Source organism: Gymnogyps californianus, chromosome 2 (genome assembly GCF_018139145.2).
Source record: "Gymnogyps californianus isolate 813 chromosome 2, ASM1813914v2, whole genome shotgun sequence".
Lineage (NCBI taxonomy): Eukaryota > Metazoa > Chordata > Aves > Accipitriformes > Cathartidae > Gymnogyps > Gymnogyps californianus.
The window spans coordinates 37,938,000-37,961,804 of NC_059472.1; the positions used below are offsets into that span (position 1 = coordinate 37,938,000).

The following is a 23,805-nucleotide window of genomic DNA, read 5'->3' on the forward strand; positions in this document are numbered from 1 at the left end:
GCAGGGCAGCAGCCCGGGGCGGGAAGGCGCCGCCGGAGCCCGCGGCAGCTTTGACAGGAGGGGGGAGGCACAGCCGGGCGAGAAAGGGGCCGCTGCGCGCTCCGTCCTTGCGGGCAGGGGCCAGGCCGAGCCATGCCTGACGCGCCGGGGGCCGGGCCGGGCCGGGGCTGAGGGCGGCCGCCGGGGCGCTGTGGATACCGCGAAGCTCCGCGGGGAGGAGGGGGCCGTCGAAGGAACCCTGCTCGCCTCAAGCCTTCCTGAGCCGCCAGTGCTCCGTCCCCCGCCCGCCCTGCCGCGCCGCCTGGCTGTGAGAGAAGGAGCCCGGGCGGGGGCTCGGGGGCTCCGCGCTGCGCCCCGCTGCCGTGGCGGCCCCCCCTATGGTGCGCCCCGAGGATGGCGAAGAGACCGCGCAGGTGAGTGTGGCTCCGGGCCCGGCCCGGGGATCTCTGAGCCTTCTGTCCCCCGCCCCCTCCCGGGCAGTCGCTGCCTTCCACGCCGCCGCCCCGCGCCCAGGTACCCCCCCCTCCGCGCCCCGGGATCCCTGCCAGGTGCCGCCGCCGTTCCGCCCCGCCCCGTCCCTGCCGCCCCTCATCCCTCCGCCGAGCTGTGCTGGCGCTGCTCTCTGCCTCCTTCCACCTTCCCGGCCTCGGGTGTCACTGCCCACCTCCTTCCCCCCGCCCTCTGATTCCTCCCTCGCCCGGCACCCGCGCAGGTATCTGTCTTCCCTCTGGCTTACGAGCACTAGCTCTCGGCTATAAATCTCGCCTCTAGCTTAGAGGCTACTCTCATTTCTGTGCTTTCACTCAGACCATCTTTGTTGTGGCTTACCTAGGCAACTCCTTAGCTTTTCTGTGGTCACTGAGCTTGTCAGTAACGACTACGTTGTCTCCACAGTAGCTTTTCCTGCTGGTTACTTTCCTTCTGCTGGAGTGATACTTCTTGCTTTTCTCTTCTCGAGGGGCTTTGGCACAGCCTTGATGTAAGGTTTGGGGTTGTTCAGTTAAAGTTAATGTTCAGGCCTGCTGATTCTTCCAATGTCTTAAGTGCAGCTACTTTCTCTGATTTGGCATATTCTTTGATTGAGGATGTCATAGTCTAGCCTGAAATATTCCTGAGAGAGAATGTTTTCCTCAAGAGCTTCAGCCCCAGCCCCAGATGGTTTTGATACATCTTTTGTTTTATTGATATGAAAATGGGTGTGTCTTTACTTTGTATTCAGAAGGTGGGTCTTGGAGAACTTGTTTCATTGCTATAGTTATTCTTGTCCTAAATAGAAAATCAGTTTCTGAAAAGTAATAAAGAAATGTAAAAGAAGGATTAGGATTGAGAAAGGAAAGAATGCTCAGTGAGTAATACTGATGTGTTACCTATGGCATGTGGGGTTTACCGTGACTGCATACTTCTCATGGAATTGGGGGTGGTTTCAAAGTTACAGATACTAAAAATGCTTCTGCATTTTCCTCTGACATGAAAAGATTTCATAAATTAATATTTTTTTTCTGCAAAACTGCAACTAAAACAAGAGAGCAATGCTTTGGGTTTCCTATTGTGTAAGGAACAAAGATTTGTTAAGGGGCTTTGCTTGCAGAGGATGACTGCTGGAGCTGTCTATACTTAGCTATCTGCAAGAATCAGCTCAGACAGAGAATGTTTCTTTTACTCCTAATCTGCATTTTGCAGTTTAAGAGACTTTAATCTGTGGTATTGCAAACAATAGTTTCATCTTTGCAAAGCTTTAGCTTGTATTATCTCTCATGGCTATGGAGTGCTTTGATGTCATAATTGAAAATACAGCTGGTTGTGGATAGCAGGGGAACATTTAGTTAGACATCAGTAGCCCTAGAGGAATACTGTGTCAGTGTGTGATGATTATCTCCAAAACTAAATCATTGTAGCTATGAGTTTACATAAAGGTGATTTCAAGATTGTTAATGTAGGTGCGGAATAAGGAGAAAGTATAACTGTTTTGTACCAAATGAAATTAAGTTTAATTTTGTTAAACTGCTCTTGGTTTTTGCATTTGGAAGCTTAATGTTTTCCTTTAATGGTTCTCAACTCAGAATTGCAAAGACAGCTAGCAGAGAACTCATGAAATACTTACTTCATTGTTCCAGATTTCTTATTTGATGAAATTTGGTGGCCGCGTTCCACTTCCGTGCAGTATTTTAGCACCGTTTCATATTTGCAAAAGAATTGTCAAATGGACTGTAACAACCCAACATGTTTGAAAATCTTTTCTTTTTAATCGAAAACTTAAGTTAGTAGTCCCAACCATTCATGTATATTTAATTTGTAGTCTACTGGTGTACTAGTCTGAACAAGACCGAAGACTAAACGGTTATTCATGTGGAATCAAGGTGCAAGAGAGGTTAGTGCCGGCTCAGCTGGCCCTCGCGCCCGTGAAGCACACGGAGGTGGCCGGTGGCTGTGCCTGTTTGGCTGTGGGACATGTGTGCCGCTGGAGAACTCCAGGTACACGGTTCTTGACTGCCGCTGCCAGCAGGGACCCCACGTTGTCTAGTCCCAGTGCTCTTGTCAATGTCGTTGCTGTGTACGTGGAGCCCTTCCTCTTTTTTAAAATCCCCATGACTTTTCATGTAACTGAAGATTCTGTTCTTGAACTAGTTTGCTATGCAGTGGGTGAGGAGATTGCGTTGACGAAGGGCTTAACCACAAGGCCGAATTTTAGTTGTAAGTAAACTGTATGGCTTTCTTGGTATGAAATAGGTTTATAATACCCAGATATGTTCCTTATAATACCAGGATATACTCCTGAAGTTTGTTGAGAACCTGTGGATGAGAGACAAAAAAAAGGAGGTGGGAGGGGGAAGAGAAAACTCTTAGTTACCTGTGAGTTTAAATCCTATTTTCTTAAGTCCTAAGCCGCTTAATGCAAAACTCTTACAATCAATGTGTTTGCAGCTTATTTTTTTTAAAGTACTGTGAAGAACTTGACCTTTAGACAAGCTTACTGCTTTGTATTTCACTGGCTCCACAAAGTTTTAATATGTTTATGAGTTACTAACTATTTCTACTGCATCATGAAGCTAAGTAGGGCAAATCCATATGTGGTGCAGGATGTAGAAGCAATGTTAAATACACTGGGTCTGCAAGAGTTGGGTACATACTATCCTGTAGTAATGCTTTCAAGTAAGTAGTGCTCTTCTTGAATGACCGTATATTCGTGTTAGCCACAGAGAACATACTCGCTTCATGGGAAATAACAAATATACTTAAATGGTTGATCAGCATGTTGTGTGAGTGAATTGTGTGTTCTGGAAAATAATGTAGAGATCTGCCATCTAATCAGTTCTTAGGACACCAGCACAGGTTAATTCCATGACTGGGAAAGGATTTTTTTACCTTTGGATGAAAAATGGAAGTAATTTTCAAGGCTGAGCAGAACTAATAAATTTAGTTTTGAACATCAATTTATGATATTTATATCGCGCTTTATACTAATAATAAAATGAAGAAAAATTAAGATTACAGTGTGAAACTGCTTTTAATTAAAGCTGTGTATTTGGATGGGAGTCCCTTCTTTGTGTCTTTGCTATAACTAATGCAGAGGAACTGCTCGTCTTGTTGTTAGGCCTAGGTTTCCACATGTGTTTGAATTTATGCTGTCTAACGTGAGTCACTGACGTATAAGTTAAGTGATATTTCCATCAAACATTTCCCTGTGCTGCTTGTTTGTAAGGCTTTGTTTATCAAGGCTGTGAAGTATGCATTTCTCCAGTAGATGGAGTGTGATCTACGTGGAGTCACAGAGGTTACCTGGCTTCCTGCCCTCTGACTCTTAACTTAGAGGGTCAGCACTGATATGGTAGTTATTTCTCGCTGGAATATTTCTGTCTTCAAAGATTTGTATCTAATTCCTGTAACATTGAGGCAACGCTTTTATTCAAGGCAGGAGCCCACTTAAAATCTCAAGTTGACGCTAAGTTATTTGGCACCCTTGTTGTATTTGTTGTTTGAGTTATGGAGGTGGAACATGAATGTATTTTGCAGACTAGCAAACCACTTTATCTTATAAGCTCATTTGTGTAAAATAAAGATTCATAAATGTGTTACAAAAACATGGTATTAAACAATAGCTTTTGCTTCAAATTTAAGTCTTCACTTGGAATGAATTATCTGTCCATATCCCAGTACATGGCCTTGAAATTAAAATTATTTCTGTTCCTTTGACATGGTGAATATAGGCCACTGCTGGAGGCGGATCTTATGTTCATGCAAATTCCATATGTCACTTTAGAACAATATGTACAGATTGGAAAAAAGCTACAAGTAGTTAGAAAAAATAAGTTATTCAGAGTTATTTTAAACTGTTTCTATCTTCTTCACTCTTCTGTTGTACTCTGCAGTGAGGAAGATGATGACCTTCAATATGTGGATCATGACTATGAAGTACCACAGCAAAAAGGTTTGAAGAAGATATGTAACAGGGTGAAATGGACACGTGATGAGGTAATACTTTTTTTTGGTTTTAGTTTCATTCCACTATGATATTGGTAGTACATGAAATATGTTATTATTTAGTATCGTATTGGGATAGCATGTAACATTTATTGGCTGAGGTTATGTCTTAACAGGATGAAAGACTAAAGAAGCTGGTGGAACAAAATGGTACAGATGATTGGGCTTTCATTGCTAGTCATCTACAAGTAAGTTGAATCTCTGTTTCAGTTAAGTTCCCTTCTGATTTTTATTTACTTTGCTCATATGTCTAGTTTGGAAATGAGGTGAAATAGAAATCAGAAACACATAATAGTAAAAAATATTTTAAAGGATGCTTGTAAATTAGACTTGAAATCTAGCTCAGACCTTGGAGAACCTTATCAGCTCAGGCTGGGGCTCAAGTGATGGTCTGAAATGATCAAAAATAATTGCCTTCTGTCCACACCTGCTATTTGTTTTCATTCCAGAATATATTCCGGCTTCCTATTGGTTGCATCACTTGTGGTGGTTACATCTACAGTTCACAGGTTGCTTCTGGAGCAGTTAGGAGAGTGGGTTGCATCTGAAAGATTGCTTGAAAGGAGCAAGATCAATTTCTTAAACACCTTAGGAAAAGGGGGGTGGTGGGGTTTTTTTGTGTTTCGGTGTTTGTTTGTTTGTTTGTTTGTTTGTTTTGTTTGTTTTTACAGTGACGTCTGCTTCCCTAACGTATGTAAATCTTTCCACCCAATGATATCTTCAGTTGCTACGATTGGAACCTCAGTGGGTTTCTTGGAAGTTTCCTACTGACACTTAAAATTTCTTGTTCTGTTCCAATGGTCAGGTGGAATGAGTAAAAGAGCTGTTGGTTCAAACATTAAAGGACTCCTCAGCTGTATGAGCTGCACTGGTAGAAAATACCTACAACTAGAATCGATGATGTTTCTTTCTCTTCTGATTAAATGTTGTAAAATGCTTACTATAAAAACATGGCTAGAATCTAAGGCTGAAATCACTACCTAGAAGTGGTATTGAATATTCAGATGTTAGAAATAAAAAAAATTACACCACCCCCCCACCCCTGCCTTTGTGGCTCTTATAATATTGAGTGGGCTGATAAGGTTGTATGAAATTCTTGTGTAACTAGGTAAAAATAGATTTGAATTCTAAATGCTGAGCAACTGTAACTTTTCATTGTTCTCATCATATTTGTGCAACTGTGGTGCTTCTGATTTTTTTTTTTCCAGGTGGCAAAGTATAGATATCAGGGAACGAACTCAAAGCTTCTAAACTTAAGGAGTGCATAAGCAAATCACTATTCCTTACATGTACATTATCCCCTTCCAAAAAGCGGTGAAATGAATGAACGGCAGAGGAGAAAGAGATAATATCAAAAAGCTTTTATATTAAACTATTTAAAAATACAATGTTTGATGGTACTGATCTGCAGATGTAGTATGGAGTTGCATTTAACAGATCTAACAGTTTAATTTAATAAAAAGTTCTCCAACTGAAAACAAATGCTTCTGGAGAGAGAAAGCTATTGTTCAGCTGGGACAAATTGAGGTTGAAAAAAGGCTCCCCAGCTATCATGGGAAATGTGCATGGAGGATTAGGTTGCCCGTTGCAGAATCGTTGATGTTGGAAGGAACCTTTCAAGATCATCTAGTCCAAGCCCCCTGCTCAAGCAAGGTCAGCTGGAGCAGGCTGCCCAGGACAGTGTCCAGTTGGGTTTTGAATATCTCCATGGATGAAGACTCCACAGCCTCTCTGGGTGACCTATTGCAGTGTTCAAATTACAAAGCCAAATAATAGAGGCTGGCATAATTAGCACTTCCCTTGTTACTGATGGTCTTTTGCCAGGAAAACCAAGTGTATCTTGAGTTACTAGCATGTAGAGGCACTCAAACTGCCATGTTTTCAGAACGCCATTTCACTGTTGGGCTGGGCAGAAGTAAACCTTCCCTCTATTCTGCCCCAAAAAGTGAAAATGGCTTAAGGGTGATCCTCAAGAGAGGGAATGCAGCTTGTATTCTCTTTCAATTTATTGCAGCTAAGGCAGACCTGAAATGATTTTATTGTTTCATCCCATCATTTGTTTTGCTTTTCTCCCCCAAATATGTCATGATTTGAGAAATGTCTGGAAGGTACAAACGCTAAAAGGCCACAATTTCAAAATTTTTTTTTTTCATCGAAAATGGGAACAGCTATCCTATATTGAGTCTATCTTTTACAGCTTGTCTCCACCAGGAAATGATGATGTTTTGTAACAAACTCTAGTGTACTTTTAATCATACAGTGTCTACTTGTGATTAACTTGAAGGTACTGTGATCAATGTAATTTTAGATGTAACAGTGTTCTGGGTGTTTTTTCTAGTCTTGCAGACTGCTTCTTGTTTAACTTCATCTTAGCATGGTAACGCCTTTACTTAGTAGACAAGCCCAGCAAAACCTTGAAATTGGTACTTGCTATCCAGCAGCTTGCACTGAAGAGAGTAAATCATCATGTCCCAGTGTTATAAAAGGTGTACTAGCACGCTGTGCTGGGGCAGGCTCTTATCTGCGTATTTCTAAGGATTGGACCAACTACCCTGAGAGTCCCAAACTTTCCTATAGACAGTTTTTAGGAGGCTAAGTGAAAGCTTACTTCTCTTTCATAACTGGGAACAATATTTCAAAAGAACCTTAGTGAAGCTACAGAAAAGCACCATCTGTCCTGAGCAGAAAAAGCAATGTTGTTTAATTAGTATGTGTTAGTTAAACTTGATATAAATCTGTTTTCCTTAACGCTCAGTGAAGAGCTGAGAATATATTCATTTAAGACTTAGAAAGAAGTTTATTCTTTTATTTGAAAGAAAAAGTATTTCCTTAAAAAATGTCTTTCCTTATATAGGTTATAGATAATGTCAAAAGCATGTCAATCACATAAAGTTCAGAGAAGGTGTGGAGTAATGAGGACAAAAATAATTCTAATTTTTTCTTTAAAGAAGAGTAAGTTCTGAATTTGATTATCAAGTAAGAACATTGAAGTAATTAGATTAGAGGTTTGTGCAAGGCTGTTTTTTCTGGAGAAGAGTTTTTATAAGCAAATGGAAGAAGAAATAATAAGGGAGAATTTAACTATTATACTTAGAACAAAGGTCTGAATGAGTCTCTTAATTTGAAATAAGCTAATAATTCTGGCTAGCTAATATTTACAGTTTTATGTATTCAAGAGTTTAACAGCTACACCGGTCTTCTAAAACTATTTCAGAATCGTTCAGATTTTCAGTGCCAGCATCGATGGCAGAAGGTACTAAACCCAGAATTGATTAAAGGTCCCTGGACTAAAGAAGAAGATCAGAGGGTAATAAAAACTAATTGATACTGTACTCTTTTACTGTAACAAAATTGGCATATGAATGCTAAGAATGTGTACTTTTTCTCAGGTTTCATCCCCACAAAGATGATGTCTGATGCATCTTGTGACATAGATAATTACATTACATTATGCTGTGTGAGAAGAAAAAAAAAAATGCAGCTGCTTTTAAGTAGATGGAATGTCTGGTCTGCTCAAGTGTTTCATTTCCCTTTGCTCAGATTGCTAGCTGAACTACTGTAGCTTACCAAGTAGAGGAGATCTCTTTACAGCACTAAAGATCAAAGGTCTCATTTACATCTTTTGTTCCTCAAGCCCACCAGACTTAAAGGGGTTGGGAATAAGGGAAATTATTTCATAGTCTGCTGTTAAAGAAGCCAGCAATAGTGTTTTAGACTCCTTTTCCCCGCCTCTGTTAATCTACACTGCAGCTTTTTGTCTGCAAAACCTGGACTGCCCTGTAGGGAGGTGCACATATAGCTTTCACATACGATATTTCAAATCGACTGCTTATTCCCACTGTTTAAAACTGTTTTAAGACGTTTAAAACTAGTATTTGTCAACTTATGAATACGGTCTTCCTAATCTATTTTTTTTACAGTTCTCATCAGTCTTTTAAGAAAAAGCTTCTAATGTGTAAAAACACGTAGAAATGGGATGGAGGTTGGGAGTAGAGGTGGGGTTTTTTTCTCATACATATGTTGTTGAAAAAAGTCAAACCAAGCATCTTTACCAGCTTCTTTTTTGGTCTTTCCTAATGTCAGCTTATGCAATGGGTGACAAAGGAAACTTCCAAATGAATGTTTTCATCAGTATATACTTATATCCTAAACACGGTGAATTTGGAGTTAATAAGTGATTTCTTGAAAAATAATTTTTAAAACCCAGAGTCACTGTCTGCCTCCTTAGGCCTAGTATCTTATCAAGTTGACTATTATAATCCTATTCTAAAATGTGAATTTATCAGTGTTCTCAGTCTTTGATTAGGAAAATTACGTTTTGGAATTATAATGTGCTTTCATCTGTGTTCCAGGTTATTGAATTAGTTCAGAAGTATGGTCCAAAGCGCTGGTCTCTAATTGCAAAACACCTGAAAGGAAGAATAGGCAAGCAATGCAGAGAGAGATGGCATAACCATCTCAATCCTGAGGTAAAAAAGTCTTCATGGACAGAAGAAGAGGACAGAATAATCTATGAAGCTCACAAGCGTTTGGGAAACCGATGGGCTGAAATAGCAAAACTCCTTCCTGGAAGGTGCTTTTCAACTCTATTTGTGTTAAATATTGGAATATGGAAAGCGGTCATCACACTACTCTTTCCAGTGTAATTTGTTAGTCAGAGAGCATCTGTTGACACTTACATCACAACATCTTTATCTTCATAGATACTGAAAATTTTTAAGATCTTTTGCATTTGATTATGTATTCTTAAAAAGCCATAAAACCAATAAAAAGACCTCTAACACTCTGCAGGTTCCTTCAAAAATCCTCCTGATCACTTAAAAAAAACTGTAGTAGAGCTGAAGAGTAACTGCAACTAATAGTGGAAGAATGCCTTAACATCCTATGACTTGATAATCAAAGTGCCTTCATTAATATGCATTTGGGGGTGACTTTTTGGTTTAAGATCAGAAATTCTTTTTTTTACTTATTTTTGTGGAACAGTTCTTGTTGAACAGGACACTCGAAAAAGAGAATCTTAGTAACCTTCGAAAGTCCAGGCTTAGGAGTCGTGCATTGCAAAGCAAGTTGGTTACTATGTAGTCTCTGAGTTAAGAATGAATTGTATGCATTGTTCTCCTTATCTTTGTTTCAAGCGTGATTGCCAACTTATATGCTTGTGGAAAACAAAATTTTAGTGTATGAAGAGTTTAATAAATTTTTTACCTTGTACTGTTAATTGAAATTCAATGTTAAGCTGTCCCTCTCTGAATTCAGTCTGTGTACTCAGGAGGTGACTGTCTAGCTGTGCCTAAGGAATGTTAGCACTTGTTATGTTGGGAGAATGAGTCCTTAGAGATGTCTGTTTAAAAATTTGACATTTTGATTAAGTATACAATCCATGAATCACAGGAAATCCTTTGGAAGAATGGGAAGGGAAAGGATTGCATCTTAATAGAATTTCAGAGAGGGAAGATGCGTTTGTAAGGACAGAGGCATTCCTAATTGACTAACTTGTTGAAAATAAATCCAAGATGAGACTCTTAGCTAAAGATTGGATCATAAACCCAGAAGATTTGTAGAGTGTCTAACACTAGTGGGATGAAAAAGGGGAATACTTCTTGGAGTTGAGCTTAAATGAAGAATGGGGCGTAAAGCAGTTCTTATTTCTGTGTACCTCTAAGGCTAGTAATAATAGTGCTAGTATTTTAGACTGTAATGCATTTGTACTCTACTCTTGCCTTAATGTTTGTATGGTGTTAAAAGTGATTTCACCCTGCTTGTCAAACTGCAGGCATTTTCTTTCCAAGGGGAGTGACAATGGGTACTGGTCTTCTGCCATGCCTGCTTTCCCCATACAAGATCAAGGGCACCAAGAGGTAGTGGGATGTTCTTCCACAAAGCTGCACATAAACCTCAGAGCTGGGAATGCAGGCTGTCATTTTTTTAGAAGAGGTGTCTTCCGGTGGCAAACACTAGCCCTAGTACCCTTATTATGCTGTGGGCCAGTAGGGTGATTGCCTTAGCTTCATGTTCTGCAAATTTGTAGCAGACGGCAAATAATGTAGTGCCAGAGAACACATGGTTATTCCAAGTATCCAAGAAAAAAGGTTCTCACCCATGATAATATCCAGAACCAAGGCTTTCTCTTTTGCTGCTTTTAATTTCCTGCAGACCTGAAGTTTAGAAGAAGGAAGTTTTGAAAAGAGTAGCTTTCTAGTAATTATGCCAAAATCCCACTAATAATAGAACTTTCAGTCCAAGGTGCTGGAGCTTTCTGGATTTGTGGCTTCAGATTAACCTACTGTACAAACCCTATAAATTATGCCATATATTAAACTTTGAGATATGGAAACCAGTCACTGTTGTACACTTTCATTTTAGGACTGATAATTCAATTAAAAATCACTGGAATTCAACAATGCGAAGAAAGGTGGAACAGGAAGGATATTTACAAGATGGTATAAAGTCTGAAAGAGCTAGTTCATCCAAACTTCAGCCCCAACCTTGTCTGACTATGGAACACTTGCACACTGAGAATCAATTTTACATACCTGTTCAGACACATGTAAGTTCAAAATCCAGAATAATTAGTATTTCCCAGTTTCAAATTATTGGGTTTGGAATGAGAAACAACTCTGAAAGAATGAAGATGTGTTGAGTATTTTTGTGATATTATGGTAACTTAGGATTTGTAAACTGTAATAAATAGTTTATGTACAATAAACTAGAGATAATTTTATAGCCTCCTTTTCTTTAGGGTTTGTAAAATGATTTATGTCTTTTTAGATTCCAGCATACCAGTATGCCTCACCAGAAGGCAGCTGTCTAGAACATGCTTCAGCTTCTTCCAACTTAGTTCAGGTAAATTGTTAACGGGCATTGTAAATGAAGAGAATGTACTGTGTATTATGCTGTAAAATGAAGAATTTAAAAACTTGTAACTTCAAAATGTCTTTAAGTCTTTATCATTCACCTAAATTTATGTAAGTGTTCCTCTGTAAGTAGGCTTGCCAGCTTAATTGGTAGTTATAGGTAGGAAAAAAGGAGCTGTCTTTATACATCTCAGAAACACAACGGTTGTGCTTATTTCTGATGGAAGTATGGCTTAAAACATAGTCTACTAGTTAAATCTTTAGATTAAAATTATGACCTGTTAGTATTACCTAGCTTCTGAGAGATTTAAAGACAAGATTTTACTACTTTATATATGTAATAGATATAACCCTATCTGAAAGACTCAGTTCAACTAACTTACTGTGACTTACACATATGGCTGTGCTTTTTTGTTCTTAATAGGTTTTAGTTTTTTCTGACAGATAAACTTCTGTCAATCAGTTGAAAATGCTCTTTTGCAGCATTCTAAATGCTGAAGTATTGAGAAACTTTAAAACAAAAGAAATAATTAGATATATTTATGTCCTTTTGCTCCTTTGGGGCCACTTAGAATATATGTAAAATTCCTCATGTGTTGCAGACTGAATGTGGATCTTGGTTTGTAATATGACTTCCTGGAAGAATTTTTGTGAATTTGAAATTAGTAAAAAAATTATTTTGACACAGGGAATAATATGTATTCTGTTTGTGCTAGATGTGTTAGAGGCATTCTGCAGAACTCCATACCTAACCTTAAGTTTCCCTGTGCAGGTCATCTGTTTCATGTTCCATTTTTTTCCCTGATCTCAGTATAAGAATGCAAATCATAACAAAGCCTCATATGGCCTTGACACTCTGGATTGCCCTATACAGAAAAGTATAAGATACTTTCTGCTCATTTAAACTGGGGAGTATAACTAGTTTTGAAACTCATGGTATATATCCTCACTTACCTATATTTATAGCAATAATAGAAAGTTTTAAGGAGGTTAAAAACAAACCAACCAACCAAAACCAATTAATTAATTTTCTTTTCTGATAGTAGTGATAGCATTGCTTGTGTAGACACTCTGTCAGCAAATGCTGATTTGAAACACTTTCTTGCACGCTTAGTGAGGATAAGTAACTCAAAATTCTAGAAAGCACATGAAAACACAAACACATCTACCAAGTTGCCAACATTGTTGCTTCTATTAAAGATAGAACTGAGTGACTTTTGGTTAAAAAGTGCTATACCGCACTGAGCATTTACAGGCCATATTAGAAACCTGTTAAAATATTAGCTTGTATACCACTTTAACTTCAGATCCATCTCCTGGTAATTGCTGGAGTTGTTTTGCTTGCGAGTGAATACTGTATTACAAAATATGATACAGCTTGAACAGCTCTGTTCCTGCTATGTGTGGATTTCTGTTAAAAATGTAGCTGTGTTTTATAATGTAGAATCTTTACTGTGGAGGGGTGGCAGAGGTAAAAAATAGTAATGGCTTCTTTCTTAAATTTTTCAGCAGTCATTTATTGATGATGATCCTGATAAAGAAAAGAAAATAAAGGAACTTGAATTGCTACTTATGTCAGCAGAGAATGAAATCAGAAGAAAACGAGTGTCTTCTGTAAGGACTGTAAATTTCTGTAAATATTTGAATATGCTTTACTGAGATTAATCCTCAGCAATTTAGTAATGGATGTTTGGTTTTGTGTGGTGTTTTTTCACCCGACCTTCTAAAATCAAACCTATGGTTGTTGGGTTGTAAAACAGTCTATATATTAGAATTGAGGCAAATTATTTTTAGTGCGGTTTTCTAAACTGTGAAGGCAGCAGAAATACGACCTGCAATTTGGCAGTTGTTCCTGAGACCCAGGATTTTAATCCTCTTCCAGAGGTAGCATGTTTGTTGATATCACCGCCATTCAGTTTTATAGATCAGCAATGTCGATCATCTGTTAAACAGAGAAAGGTGAAAAGTACATAGGTTTTGCCCTATTTGATTTCAAAACATCCTGTAGATTATATTTTTATCAAACTTCTGTGTGAGTGCTTGTAATACTTCATACCCACATTTGGACATGACAAACTATATAAATTTGCACTGTAGAAAATTTACATGTACTTCAGTGGAATTAGAGAAACTTGCAGATGAGTCACTTATTTCCTCAGGAACAGAGGGCTGTGAACAACATCAGACACCTAACCAACCCAACCATATTGATCACTAATTTAGATTACCGGTGAACTTCCAGTTTTATGTGGTGGAGCTATTCCTGGCATTTTCTTGAAACAGTGCAACTTTCTGCTTATCTAGTGGAATCTGCTTTGCTTCTAGATTTCCAGTGAAAATTAAAATCTGTTTCTTGAGTACTAAGTAGTGTACTAAAATGGGTTAACCATTTAGAAGTTAAGTAAACTATCAATGCAGAATCTGCGTTAAAAAAAAATCAAATGAAGTATTTCACATTCTAGAAACAGTTTCTAATCTCAAAATGTACCTGTGTTCTGTAATGAAGATGACTTCGTAATATACTGATGTTCAGGAACACAGGAAACTTGCATCAGAGATGGCTTCCAATACAACCTGTAATTATCTAAGTTATAAGCATGTATAAGATATGAATGAGAGGCAAGATAAAAATCTTACACAATTTGAGAATGTTGAGTGTGTTAATGTAAGGAGAAGACTAACTGCATTAATGCAAACAGATAATTAGTGTTTGAAAAAGCAAAAATTAATAGTTATGCTTAGTCTTTCCACATACTACTATTTTTTTTCCTCCCCGCAGTCACATAATTGACTCTTTTCAGCTTCTAAGTTGAATAAGATTATCATGTTTCTTCATACTTTTTAGCAAGTTTCCAGCAACTTACCTTGTTGGTCTGGAAGTTTTGTCACGGAAGATTGTGTGTCTAATACACTAAATAGCTTTGGGGAACAAACAAGTGAGTTCTACAGCATGGATGAGACCCACGGCACATCTGTTCAGCAGAATTCACCACCTAAGTATTTGGCTGTGGAAGCAAATACAATGTTATCATCTCTACAAACCATTCCAGAATTTGCAGAGACTCTAGAGCTTATTGAATCTGTAAGTCTGTATTTATTCTGAAAAAATGTTTATTTAGGAACATCAACTTACACAATATGTGTAAAATACTCTTAAAATTACCTTATTCTGTACTTGTCTGTAGTTTCACCCGTATTGAGTGATTTGGTTTATTGCCTGTTTTAAAAGAATTGTGTTTAAAAAATTCAGTGTTTTAGGATTGTGTGAAAGATACAGAGAGAATAATTCAGTATATGGCTTCTGGAGGTAGACAGCTGTTAGATTGGCTTGGACATTGTGAAATAATCTTTGATAAGCCTGCTAGTGTTTGAGTGTTTTGCATCTTGCCTCACAGGATCCTGTAGCATGGAGTGATGTCACCAGTTTTGAGCTTTCAGAGGCTGTTGCATCTCCGGTCAAGCCAGCTCCAGTAAAACTAATGCGGATTCAACACAATGAAGGGGCTGCTGAGTGCCAGTATAATGTCAGCGTTGTGCTCGATGGCAAAAAACACAGTAGCATCAGTGGCGAGGAAGAAGCAGTTTTTCCAGCAACCCCAAACTTAACTAAATTCAGCACTCCACCTACTATCCTAAGAAAGAAAAAGAGATTGCGTGTTGGGCAATCACCAGTTAATGAACTGAATGATGGCTTGTGTAATGATGCCATCAATGTTGCACTAAAGCACACACCAGTGAAAACACTACCATTTTCTCCATCACAGGTGAGTTTATTTTTAAATATGGCTAAACAAGAAGACTGCAGTGGGTGGATTATAAATTACAAGTACTTTCTTCCCTAGTCATACATTGTAGCCTAAACAAATATTTCCAAAAACTTCTTAAAACATCTGCATAAGGGTAGATATATTAAAAAGAAATTGTTAAATAACCTATTTCCTCTGTTTTGAAGACTAATGGGCGGGCGGGAGTAGGGACTTGGGTCTCAGCTCACACTTTCTCATGCAAATAATTGTTGATAGAGACCTATTGTCTCTGTGACCTAATTAAGCAGTAGGGATTTTAAGGAGAAAATCAAGGTTTCAGCAATAAATATTGCAAATGTCTTGGAGTATAAGTCAAGAATAGTTTATTGGGGTTTGTGAGTAAAAGCCCTTCAGATATATATATATAAAATTTTTTTTACTGCTCAGTACAGTGGTGAAGTTTTGTCCTTTAAGGTTGCTTAGTTTTTTTTCTCTCTTGTGCTTAGTTTTTCAACACTTGCTCTGGAAATGAACAATTTAACCTTGAAAATCCTGCATTTACATCGACTCCAATCTGTGGGCAGAAAGTTCTTATTACGACTCCCCTACACAAGGAAATGACACCAAAAGATCAAAAGGAAAATGTGGGGTAGGATTATTACATTAAACATCTGGTGGTGTTGCTCAAATAAAACCAGGTTTTTCTAAACATTGAGAAATTAGTCTACCTGTATGCATACTGTGAATGAGTTTTAAAACCCCTAACACTTAAATACTTGTGTACAAACAAACTGGCTTCCTGTTATTAACTTAACAGAAAGTGACTTGTACTCAGTTAAAATTTTTCCTTTTTTAAAATACTGAACAAAATCCAATTCAAGTTTAATATACCTGGGGTAATGCTATGGTGATCTTAATACTTCCAGATTCATGGTGGTGATATCTGTTGTGTAAATTAAGGTATTTTAAAATGTTTCTTAGATTCATTTTATTACATCAGTGTTGATAAAGTAAAATATTAAAATGCAGGTATGAATGCTTTTCTATGCTTGAATAGTTTTAGAACTCCCACAATTAGAAGATCTCTTTTGGGTTCAACACCAAGGACGCCAACTCCTTTTAAAAATGCTTTGGCTGCTCAGGAAAAAAAGTATGGTCCCCTCAAACTTACGGTATGTGATGACATTGTTTATTTTCTTTGTTAAAGTCTAAATGCCCTCTTGTTCTTGAGATATTGTAAGCCTCAGCATGATCTTAGAAAGCATTTTCTAACAATGCTGTTGTTTCAGTGACATTCCGTATTATCCTAGAGAACAGCTAGAATGTGAATCACAAATGTTTCAGATTTTGTATGTTAGATTAGTATCCTTCAGTGTAGTATGGAGGCATTGTCTTTTTGAATGGTATTCGGTACATATAATCATTTGATCAACAGTAATCTTGAACGCATTGGCTCTGCATTTGTGAGTTGTTTTAAATTTGTGTAGCCTTGCTAACACTGTACCTCTTATGAGGTGGTAACATCGTTGTCTGAGATTTTAATTTTCATACTTTAGCATTCTGTTTTTTCAAAAGAAAAATTGTAAGTGAGAGAGTGCATGGGTGTGGGTCCTCCAACTGGATAATCTAGTGAGAGTGAACTGGTGCAGATGAGTGTGACTGACAGTTATTTTAAGCAACTTTCACATTTGACTTGAAAAACTGTGTTATCTTTGAATCCTCTGGACTATGTAAGAGCTGAGTTGTTTTCTAGTTTTGGTTCTTCTACAGTGCTAGGACTGAAACTAGATGTTTACCGCAGCATGCTAGTATTCTGAGAATTTTTTTGATGGGAAGACGTTTGGAAGTGTTTTATCCTTCCTAGGGGCTTACTTGAGTGAAGTCTACAATTTTCTTCATCCTAAAAAATGAAATCTTAATATAGCAATTCATGATTCCTCTGATTCTTCTGGCTGTCACAGAAAACTTTTTTTTTGGTTGACTGTGGATAATGTTACCTTTTTTTTTGTTTATTCCAAATGAATTCAATTTTCGCTCTCTTCCTATCCTAGCTAAGGTATGTTAATGCATAATAACTTTTGGAATTCAGTAGACATGCTTTTCAAGTTCTGAAAAAATTCCAGCCAATGTATATTGACTACTTCTTTTCTGCAAACACAGAAGGTAGCTCAGAGTTTGCCACAGGGCTTGGCACCATCTGTGTTACCCTATAGATTCACAGTCTCTCACTATGCAAATGGAGTGGTTTGGCATTCCTGTTTCTGTCCACTATTAACCTCCTGTTCAAAATCAAATTTTGAGGGCTTAAGGGAATTCTTCTCCTGTTGGTACACAAAGGAGCCATCTGTATGGCTTCTGTGAAATTCTGTACTGTACTTAGGACTATCAATGTCTTATTCAAAGATTTGTGTTAAGATTAATATAAATTCCTTTCCCAACAACAGTCGTACTTTTATAGTACATTTTTTTAGTATGTTTGTATGCATGTGTATATATACATGTGTTTATGTGTGTGTTTAGTATATATAAACTATTTTTATCCCTTTTGTCAGTGAATAACCATTGCTAATAAATGCAAACAAGTAGTTTGCATGTTGTCTTCACTGCTACCTTGCATTTTTTGAGGCACTGTGTGCATGTATATGTTTTATCTGGCTAGAAATAATGTGGAGTAAAATTAATTTAAAAATCTGCGTAGCCTTGAAATGTTCATCTGCAGTTGTTAACTACAATAGCTTAAATCCTTTTATCTGTTGCTATATTTTGCAAGATCTCTTTTCTGGCCTACATCAGCTGAAAGTAGAATATGGTAACAACTAGCTACTAATAGACTTCCTGTATTTTCTCCTCCAATTTTAATTAACTTAGTCACAACCACTTGCCTTCTTGGAGGAAGACATTAGGGAAGTTTTGAAAGAGGAAACTGGAACAGATATATTTCTCAAGGAGGAAGATGACACTGTGTATAAAAGCTGCAAGCAGGAGGTAACATTACAATAATAATTTCAAATAGGAAATAACTGCTTTTAAATAATATATTACAATTTTTCTCTGCAAAATGTTTATTGCAGCACAACTCTTCTAAAAAAGTCAGAAAATCACTGGTCCTGGATCCCTGGGAAAAAGAAGAGGTTGGTGCCCAGCTCTTCACAGAAGATAGTAGTTTAGATGTACAGGTAAGTATTGAACTACTGAAGAGCATCACTGGCAGCAATATTAATATAGAACTGAGTATCTTTCATTTTATCAACTAAAATAAAGTGTTTGGATTGAGGCTAGATTCATAAATCTAGAAAGTGAAAATCACCTTCAGTTTGAAATACTACTTTAAGTACTTAAGCAATACGTTAACATTGGGCTTGAATTCATGCATGAATTCTTCCTTTCAGGCCTTCAGAGCAGGACTGGTAAAGTAATGTGGATGCTTTGCAGATTTGCTGTTATAGCAAAGCTGCTTCCATGCTGGTTATCTATAAACTTTAGCATATATGGCACGCTGAAGCTCTCTGTAATACACCAGGAAGGTGGGATTTGCCCCTGTGTTTTGCATGCTTGACAGTCTGGCAGACATGTTCTGAAGATACCTAATTGCACATTAGGCAGCATATTTTTCCTTTTCCTGCTTCGGATGGTGGGGGAATACTTTAAGAAATATCAAGCATGTAGATGATGAGGTTTGTGGGCTTCCTCTGCCTGAAAGAATTAGAATACTTCTGCCTCAACAACCAAGACATCAAGAGTTCAGAGATGGGGCTGGTTTGGTCCCTCATTCCTTTGAAAAGTAGCCCAATTTTTTTCCAGTTGAGTGATTGAATAGATTAATCTTTAGTCTTGTAGTTTGTAGGAAAACTTTATTCTAATCTAGTTCTTAAATTAATGTATGTGTTTAATTCTGAAAGAGTAAATGTCTGTGGCTCTTGATCAGGTATAAAGCTATATTCAAGAGGTAGGAGCCAAAGTCCTTAAAAAGAACAGGTGCTTAAGTCATACCCCTTTCTGACTATTGTAGGTGGTTTTCTGAACCTTTCTAAACCCTTCTTAGATGCCTCGTAGACTGTGTGCCAAGCCTCAGTGTCTGTCCGCTGGGTGTTAGGTGCTCTGCCACCTAGCGGAAATTCCCCGCTTCCCCAAGAACGTCTCCGTCTTGTGAGGAGCAGCATTGCTGCAGCCATTCAAAACAGAAACAAAATGCCCGCTGTTCTCTTAGTAATGTCTGGTTATGACATGGTATATTGTGCATCACTGATGTTCAGGTTATTAAGCTAAAACCAAGATACACTCTGATGTTGTGGTATATTAAAGGCAGTGGACTGGGAAAAAAACGCTTTTCCTCCATTTTAATGAGGGATGCTGGTGCAACAGGAACATTCGCTCTTAGCAAGAGAGATAGTGGTAGTATCTGATTTGAAAATGAAAAATGTACCAATCCTTAAGTAGAAATTGTGTGTCCGTGTGACGGTAAGTTAGGAGCAAGGTCTGAGGTAGAATAAATATGTGAAGGTAGTTTAATGCAGTTTAATGGGGTGTTTTTGTAAGCAAACAAGTACGTATGCCACTGTTACTCTCATCTAATTTCGGTCTCTAAAATTGCCATGTACCTTTCTTCTGCTTTGTTATAGTGAAACTGGATTAATTTCTTTTTATTTCCATAAACATTACCAGCATATAAAACTCTTCTGGAATGATCAATCCAGTGCTTATTTCAGTTCTTAAAGCAGTTCCTCCCCCTGATACTGATGTGATCTTAATTTTTTTACTCCAGTCTCCTTGTGGTTACTTTCACAAGGGTTGTACTAGAAGTGAATTACAAGCTTTTTTCTTTAAAACTGTTCTGTAGTTACCACTTTATCAAGTCTTGTTCTTAACCAAATGTAATCAGCTGTGGCATGGCTTTATATGAAAGAAACTGTTTACTCAGTAATGCCTAAATCATGCTAGCAGCTACTTGTTTTACTGTGCTCAGTATTGACTATGAATCCCAATATAGACCAGGCTAGTTCTTCATATGCTGTTCATTACTTCTTCTTTTCAGATTCTTTCCTAGGGTCTTTCTGATAGTATTTGCTTTGTTTACATTTTGGCTTCTTTGATCACAGCAGTTGAAGACTTTTTTTTAATTAAATACTAATTGTTATTCCTGTTCCCTACCCTCTTTTTTGTCAATAGTCAGAAAATGCATATACCACATCTTTATTAATGATACCATTGTTGGAAGTACATGACAACAGATGTAACCTGACATCAGAAAAACAGGATACAAATCCAGCAAACAAAGCAAATGCAGTAATTAAGAAGAAACTGAATGCATGTGCTTCAAAAAATGTCAAAATGGAGAAAGCTCTTCAGGTCTGGATGCAAAGAATTCTGTTAGTTTTGTTAGCAGGTTAACAAAGAATTTTTTTTTGGTTTCTATCTTGTACTAATGTCTAGAATTGTTCAATTCAGTAATCTAGTTTCGGTCAGTGTTTCCGTGATCCTTATTTCTTGTAAGTTGGTCATTTGTCCACAAAGTGTTTATTCATAGCTAAGTTCTTTAAATACAATCCCGATGTTTCACTGAGTGGCCTCTAAGATTTAAATGTTGGGGAAAAAAATCAGGATAGGGTAGACCTACAAAACAGGTTTGGGTACCCAAGTCTAGCAGTAAGAAAACTTGATTTGGTGCAAACTAAACCTCTATAGCACCTAAGTTTCTCAAATTTGGCTGGTGCTTACTTCATAATAAGCCCAGTGGGATTCATTAAGCAGAGTTCATCCACAGGTTCTGTTTGGTAATTGTTCTTGTAATGTGCGTGTTCTTGTACATCCATATATTTTCCATACTGTTAAAACTGTGGAACCTAGTTTTTCCTCTGTGTGTATCTTGACCACCAGGTTTAGGGAGAGATTGTCTTTGACCTGACTTGGTACCTGTTCCAGTTTGCCCCATAGGGAGTTAATATATAAAGTTTTTGTGTCTTCTCAGAATACCTACAGCTCTGTATTAATTAAAAAAAAAAAAAAAAAGGCAGGGTACCTGGAGCCTGATCTTCCATGTCCCACTTAATTGCTTTAACAGTGATGTGTTTTTAAGTACAGAGACAACAGTATTACTTTCTGATCCTTTCTTATGAGAAGAAAGAACAAACCTCATTTAATTGTGATATTCCAAAAAAAGAATTAACTGCTGTGAATTGCAGCAAAGGTGAATATATCTATCTGGCCCAGAACTATGCTCTTAAGAATACTTAAAAGGGGAGCTTAGTCATACTATACTCACAAATATTCTCATTGAACCATCCTTCTCTTTTTGCTCTTTCCCCTGAGAAATTCCCTCTCAGTTTAGTGGCCTCTCTACCACAAGTCCCTTCCATGAATCAAGTCCTGCTAAAATTACAGAGAAACTCAAATGGCTAATTTTCTCTGTGCATCTATATGTGGAGCTGATCCTTTAGATCAGTTTCTAGCTCAATGTGCGAGGGAGAGGATCTTGCATTCTTCATTATGCTACAGTCTGCTAGTGTCAGATCCGATTTAGAGCTGCTACAAATCAGCTTGAGATTCAGTAAGTCATGTAAACGTGCAGGGTTTGCTTCATGGAAGAAGCAGGACTAGTGGCTCAATTATTCTTCCATTCATTATTTTTATTCCTAATTCCTTTGCCATTTCTAATATATTCCCAAAACATCTGACCGTTCTTCCATGGCTGCCACTTTGGTTCAGTGAAGTCCTTCACAGTATTCTTTTTCAGCTGCCAAACCATTTTGCCTTCCTTGGTGTCTCCAGACAGCTGTCAATAACGTATTTTTCTGCCTGTTGAACTTAGCACGTTTAAAGGGGAAGATATCTAAAGAGAAGATGACTTAACTTCCTTTTTATGTATCAATTGTTGAACTAGTCTCTTCTTAAGAGCGTTTTTCATTTTGTGTGTTGGAGCTTAAAGCGTAACACAGATGCACTGCTGGCGAGCTGGATTAAGGGGTGGAGAGGGAGCTTTGTCACAGGTTTCAGGTATTGTATTGTAGAACTGAATCTTTCTCAGTAAAATACAGTATTGCTAGACTTTGATAATTTATTATTACTCTGAAACATTGTATGAGAATTGCTCAAGTATTTTAGTTAGTTAAAAGAATCTTTTTAACTGAATTTTATTTTATGCAGTCAAATTGTGAATGGGAAGCAGTTGTTTATGGAAAAACAGAAGACCAGCTTATCATGACTGAACAAGCAAGAAGATATCTGAGCACATACACAGCTACCAACAGCACTTCCAGGGCTCTGATACTGTGATGGTCACTGCAACTGACAACCATCTCTTTCCATTGAAACTGACACAATGTTGAAGGTGATTCCAGCACAATACTTGTGAATTCAGTCTTTACTTTGAGACAGTCTGCCAAGGGAAACCTTAAAGCTACCTTAAAGCTTCCTTTCTTTTTTTGACTGACAAAGAACAGACATGAAGCGCTTGTATTCTCTGCAAAGGGATAGTACAAACAGTTCTGCAATGAATTTCTTAAATATTAAAAAAGTAACACCCTAAAATATGATAAAGAATGGTAAAATACATTGCAGTACTGACAACATACAGTTTTTAGGTCTATTTTTCATATTTATTCTTTTGACTTGCATCGCTTTTTTTCTGTTAGTGCATTTTCAATATAGAGTAGGTTTATAGGTTGTTACTGGTTTCCAAATGAGCAACATACATGACTGAATGTGCTTTTGCTTATGTAGCATTTTTCTAGTATATAAAGAAACACAATGGAAAGGAGTGTAAAGGAAGGATAGAAAGTTGCACTACTAATTTTTTTGGTATGCTGCAAAACAATGAAATTAACTACAGTGTTAAATATATTTATTTGCAAATGGTACTAGAAGTAGGCAGAGGAGGGTGAATTAGGTTTTAGTGTAAAGCATCAGTATTTTCTTCATAAATCTCAAAATGAGATGATTGTTGAATGTATTGTACAGTATGTAGGAACAGGGAAAATTTTGTAAATTGGAAAGGAGTCTGTTTTTATAATTTATTTTCATTTTAAAGCTTAAATGTAGATATTTATATGTATGCAGGTTGTCTAGAAGCCAACGTTGTTTCCTGTTAAAACAGCTAAAATGAAAAAAGGACAAGTTTAAAGTATGGAATAGCAGAAGAATTACAGTGGTGAAGTGTACAAATCTATACTGTATGTTACATCTACATAAAGATTGCACTATAACCCTTAAATCATGTTGGTCTACAAAATAATTACAAGGTATACTTATATTATACAGCAGCTGTTCCTGTACCTTGTTTAAATATATTTAGAAAGGAATGGTGAGGTCCTATATGTGACCCAGGAGTACTTCGTCCTGCATAGGAACTAAAAACTAATGCATTTTAAATATATTAAAAAAAAAAAAAAAAAAAAAAAAAAGAACCTTGGCACCTTGGATCTCAAAACAATTGTATCTGCACTTAAGTTTGACCATTATATACTTACTAAATGTTTGAAGAGCAAAGAGAACATTCTTTTATTTATGAAAAATCTTTGTCCTTATTTAAAGGTATACAGGTCACAACAGTTGCTTTAGTTGCCTATTTTAGGTATTTGCACTTATTTTATGTCTCTTTTTTGTTTTTGAAGGAATGTTTTGGTTTGCTTTTGTTGTAGAGATTTTTATGTAGTTAATTTCGAGCAAGTTATAATGGTGTGCTATCAACAAATACTGACAGGTAAATAGAATTGTACACTGTAGTTTTAGTT

At 37.4% G+C, this 23,805-nt stretch overlaps 1 protein-coding gene across 2 annotated transcripts; it reads left to right on the plus strand.

Moving 5' to 3' along the window:
* The first annotated feature begins 288 nt into the window (after window positions 1-288).
* MYBL1 (MYB proto-oncogene like 1) lies at window positions 289-23,405 on the plus strand. Of its 2 annotated transcripts, XM_050891077.1 has the most exons (16): window positions 289-413; window positions 4,368-4,470; window positions 4,596-4,667; window positions 7,694-7,786; window positions 8,832-9,052; window positions 10,843-11,026; window positions 11,248-11,322; window positions 12,843-12,947; window positions 14,179-14,415; window positions 14,729-15,097; window positions 15,586-15,728; window positions 16,137-16,251; window positions 17,948-18,064; window positions 18,151-18,255; window positions 20,246-20,425; window positions 22,220-23,405. In XM_050891077.1, exons 1-16 carry the CDS (start codon window positions 394-396, stop codon window positions 22,346-22,348), a joined length of 2,268 nt encoding a protein of 755 aa, XP_050747034.1. In that variant the 5' UTR covers window positions 289-393; the 3' UTR covers window positions 22,349-23,405. The 2 variants fall into 2 exon arrangements, with proteins under 2 accessions (XP_050747034.1, XP_050747033.1); XM_050891076.1 differs by lacking the exon at window positions 20,246-20,425 and having other exon boundaries at window positions 341-413.
* The last annotated feature ends 400 nt before the right edge of the window (window positions 23,406-23,805 follow it).

Coding starts and splice junctions, on each gene's coding strand:
- MYBL1 (XM_050891077.1), top strand. CDS start 394: ATGGCGAAGAGACCGCGCAG. Junction 4,471..4,595: donor TGAAATGGACACGTGATGAG/GTAATACTTTTT, acceptor ATGTCTTAACAG/GATGAAAGACTAAAGAAGCT. Junction 18,065..18,150: donor ATAAAAGCTGCAAGCAGGAG/GTAACATTACAA, acceptor TGTTTATTGCAG/CACAACTCTTCTAAAAAAGT.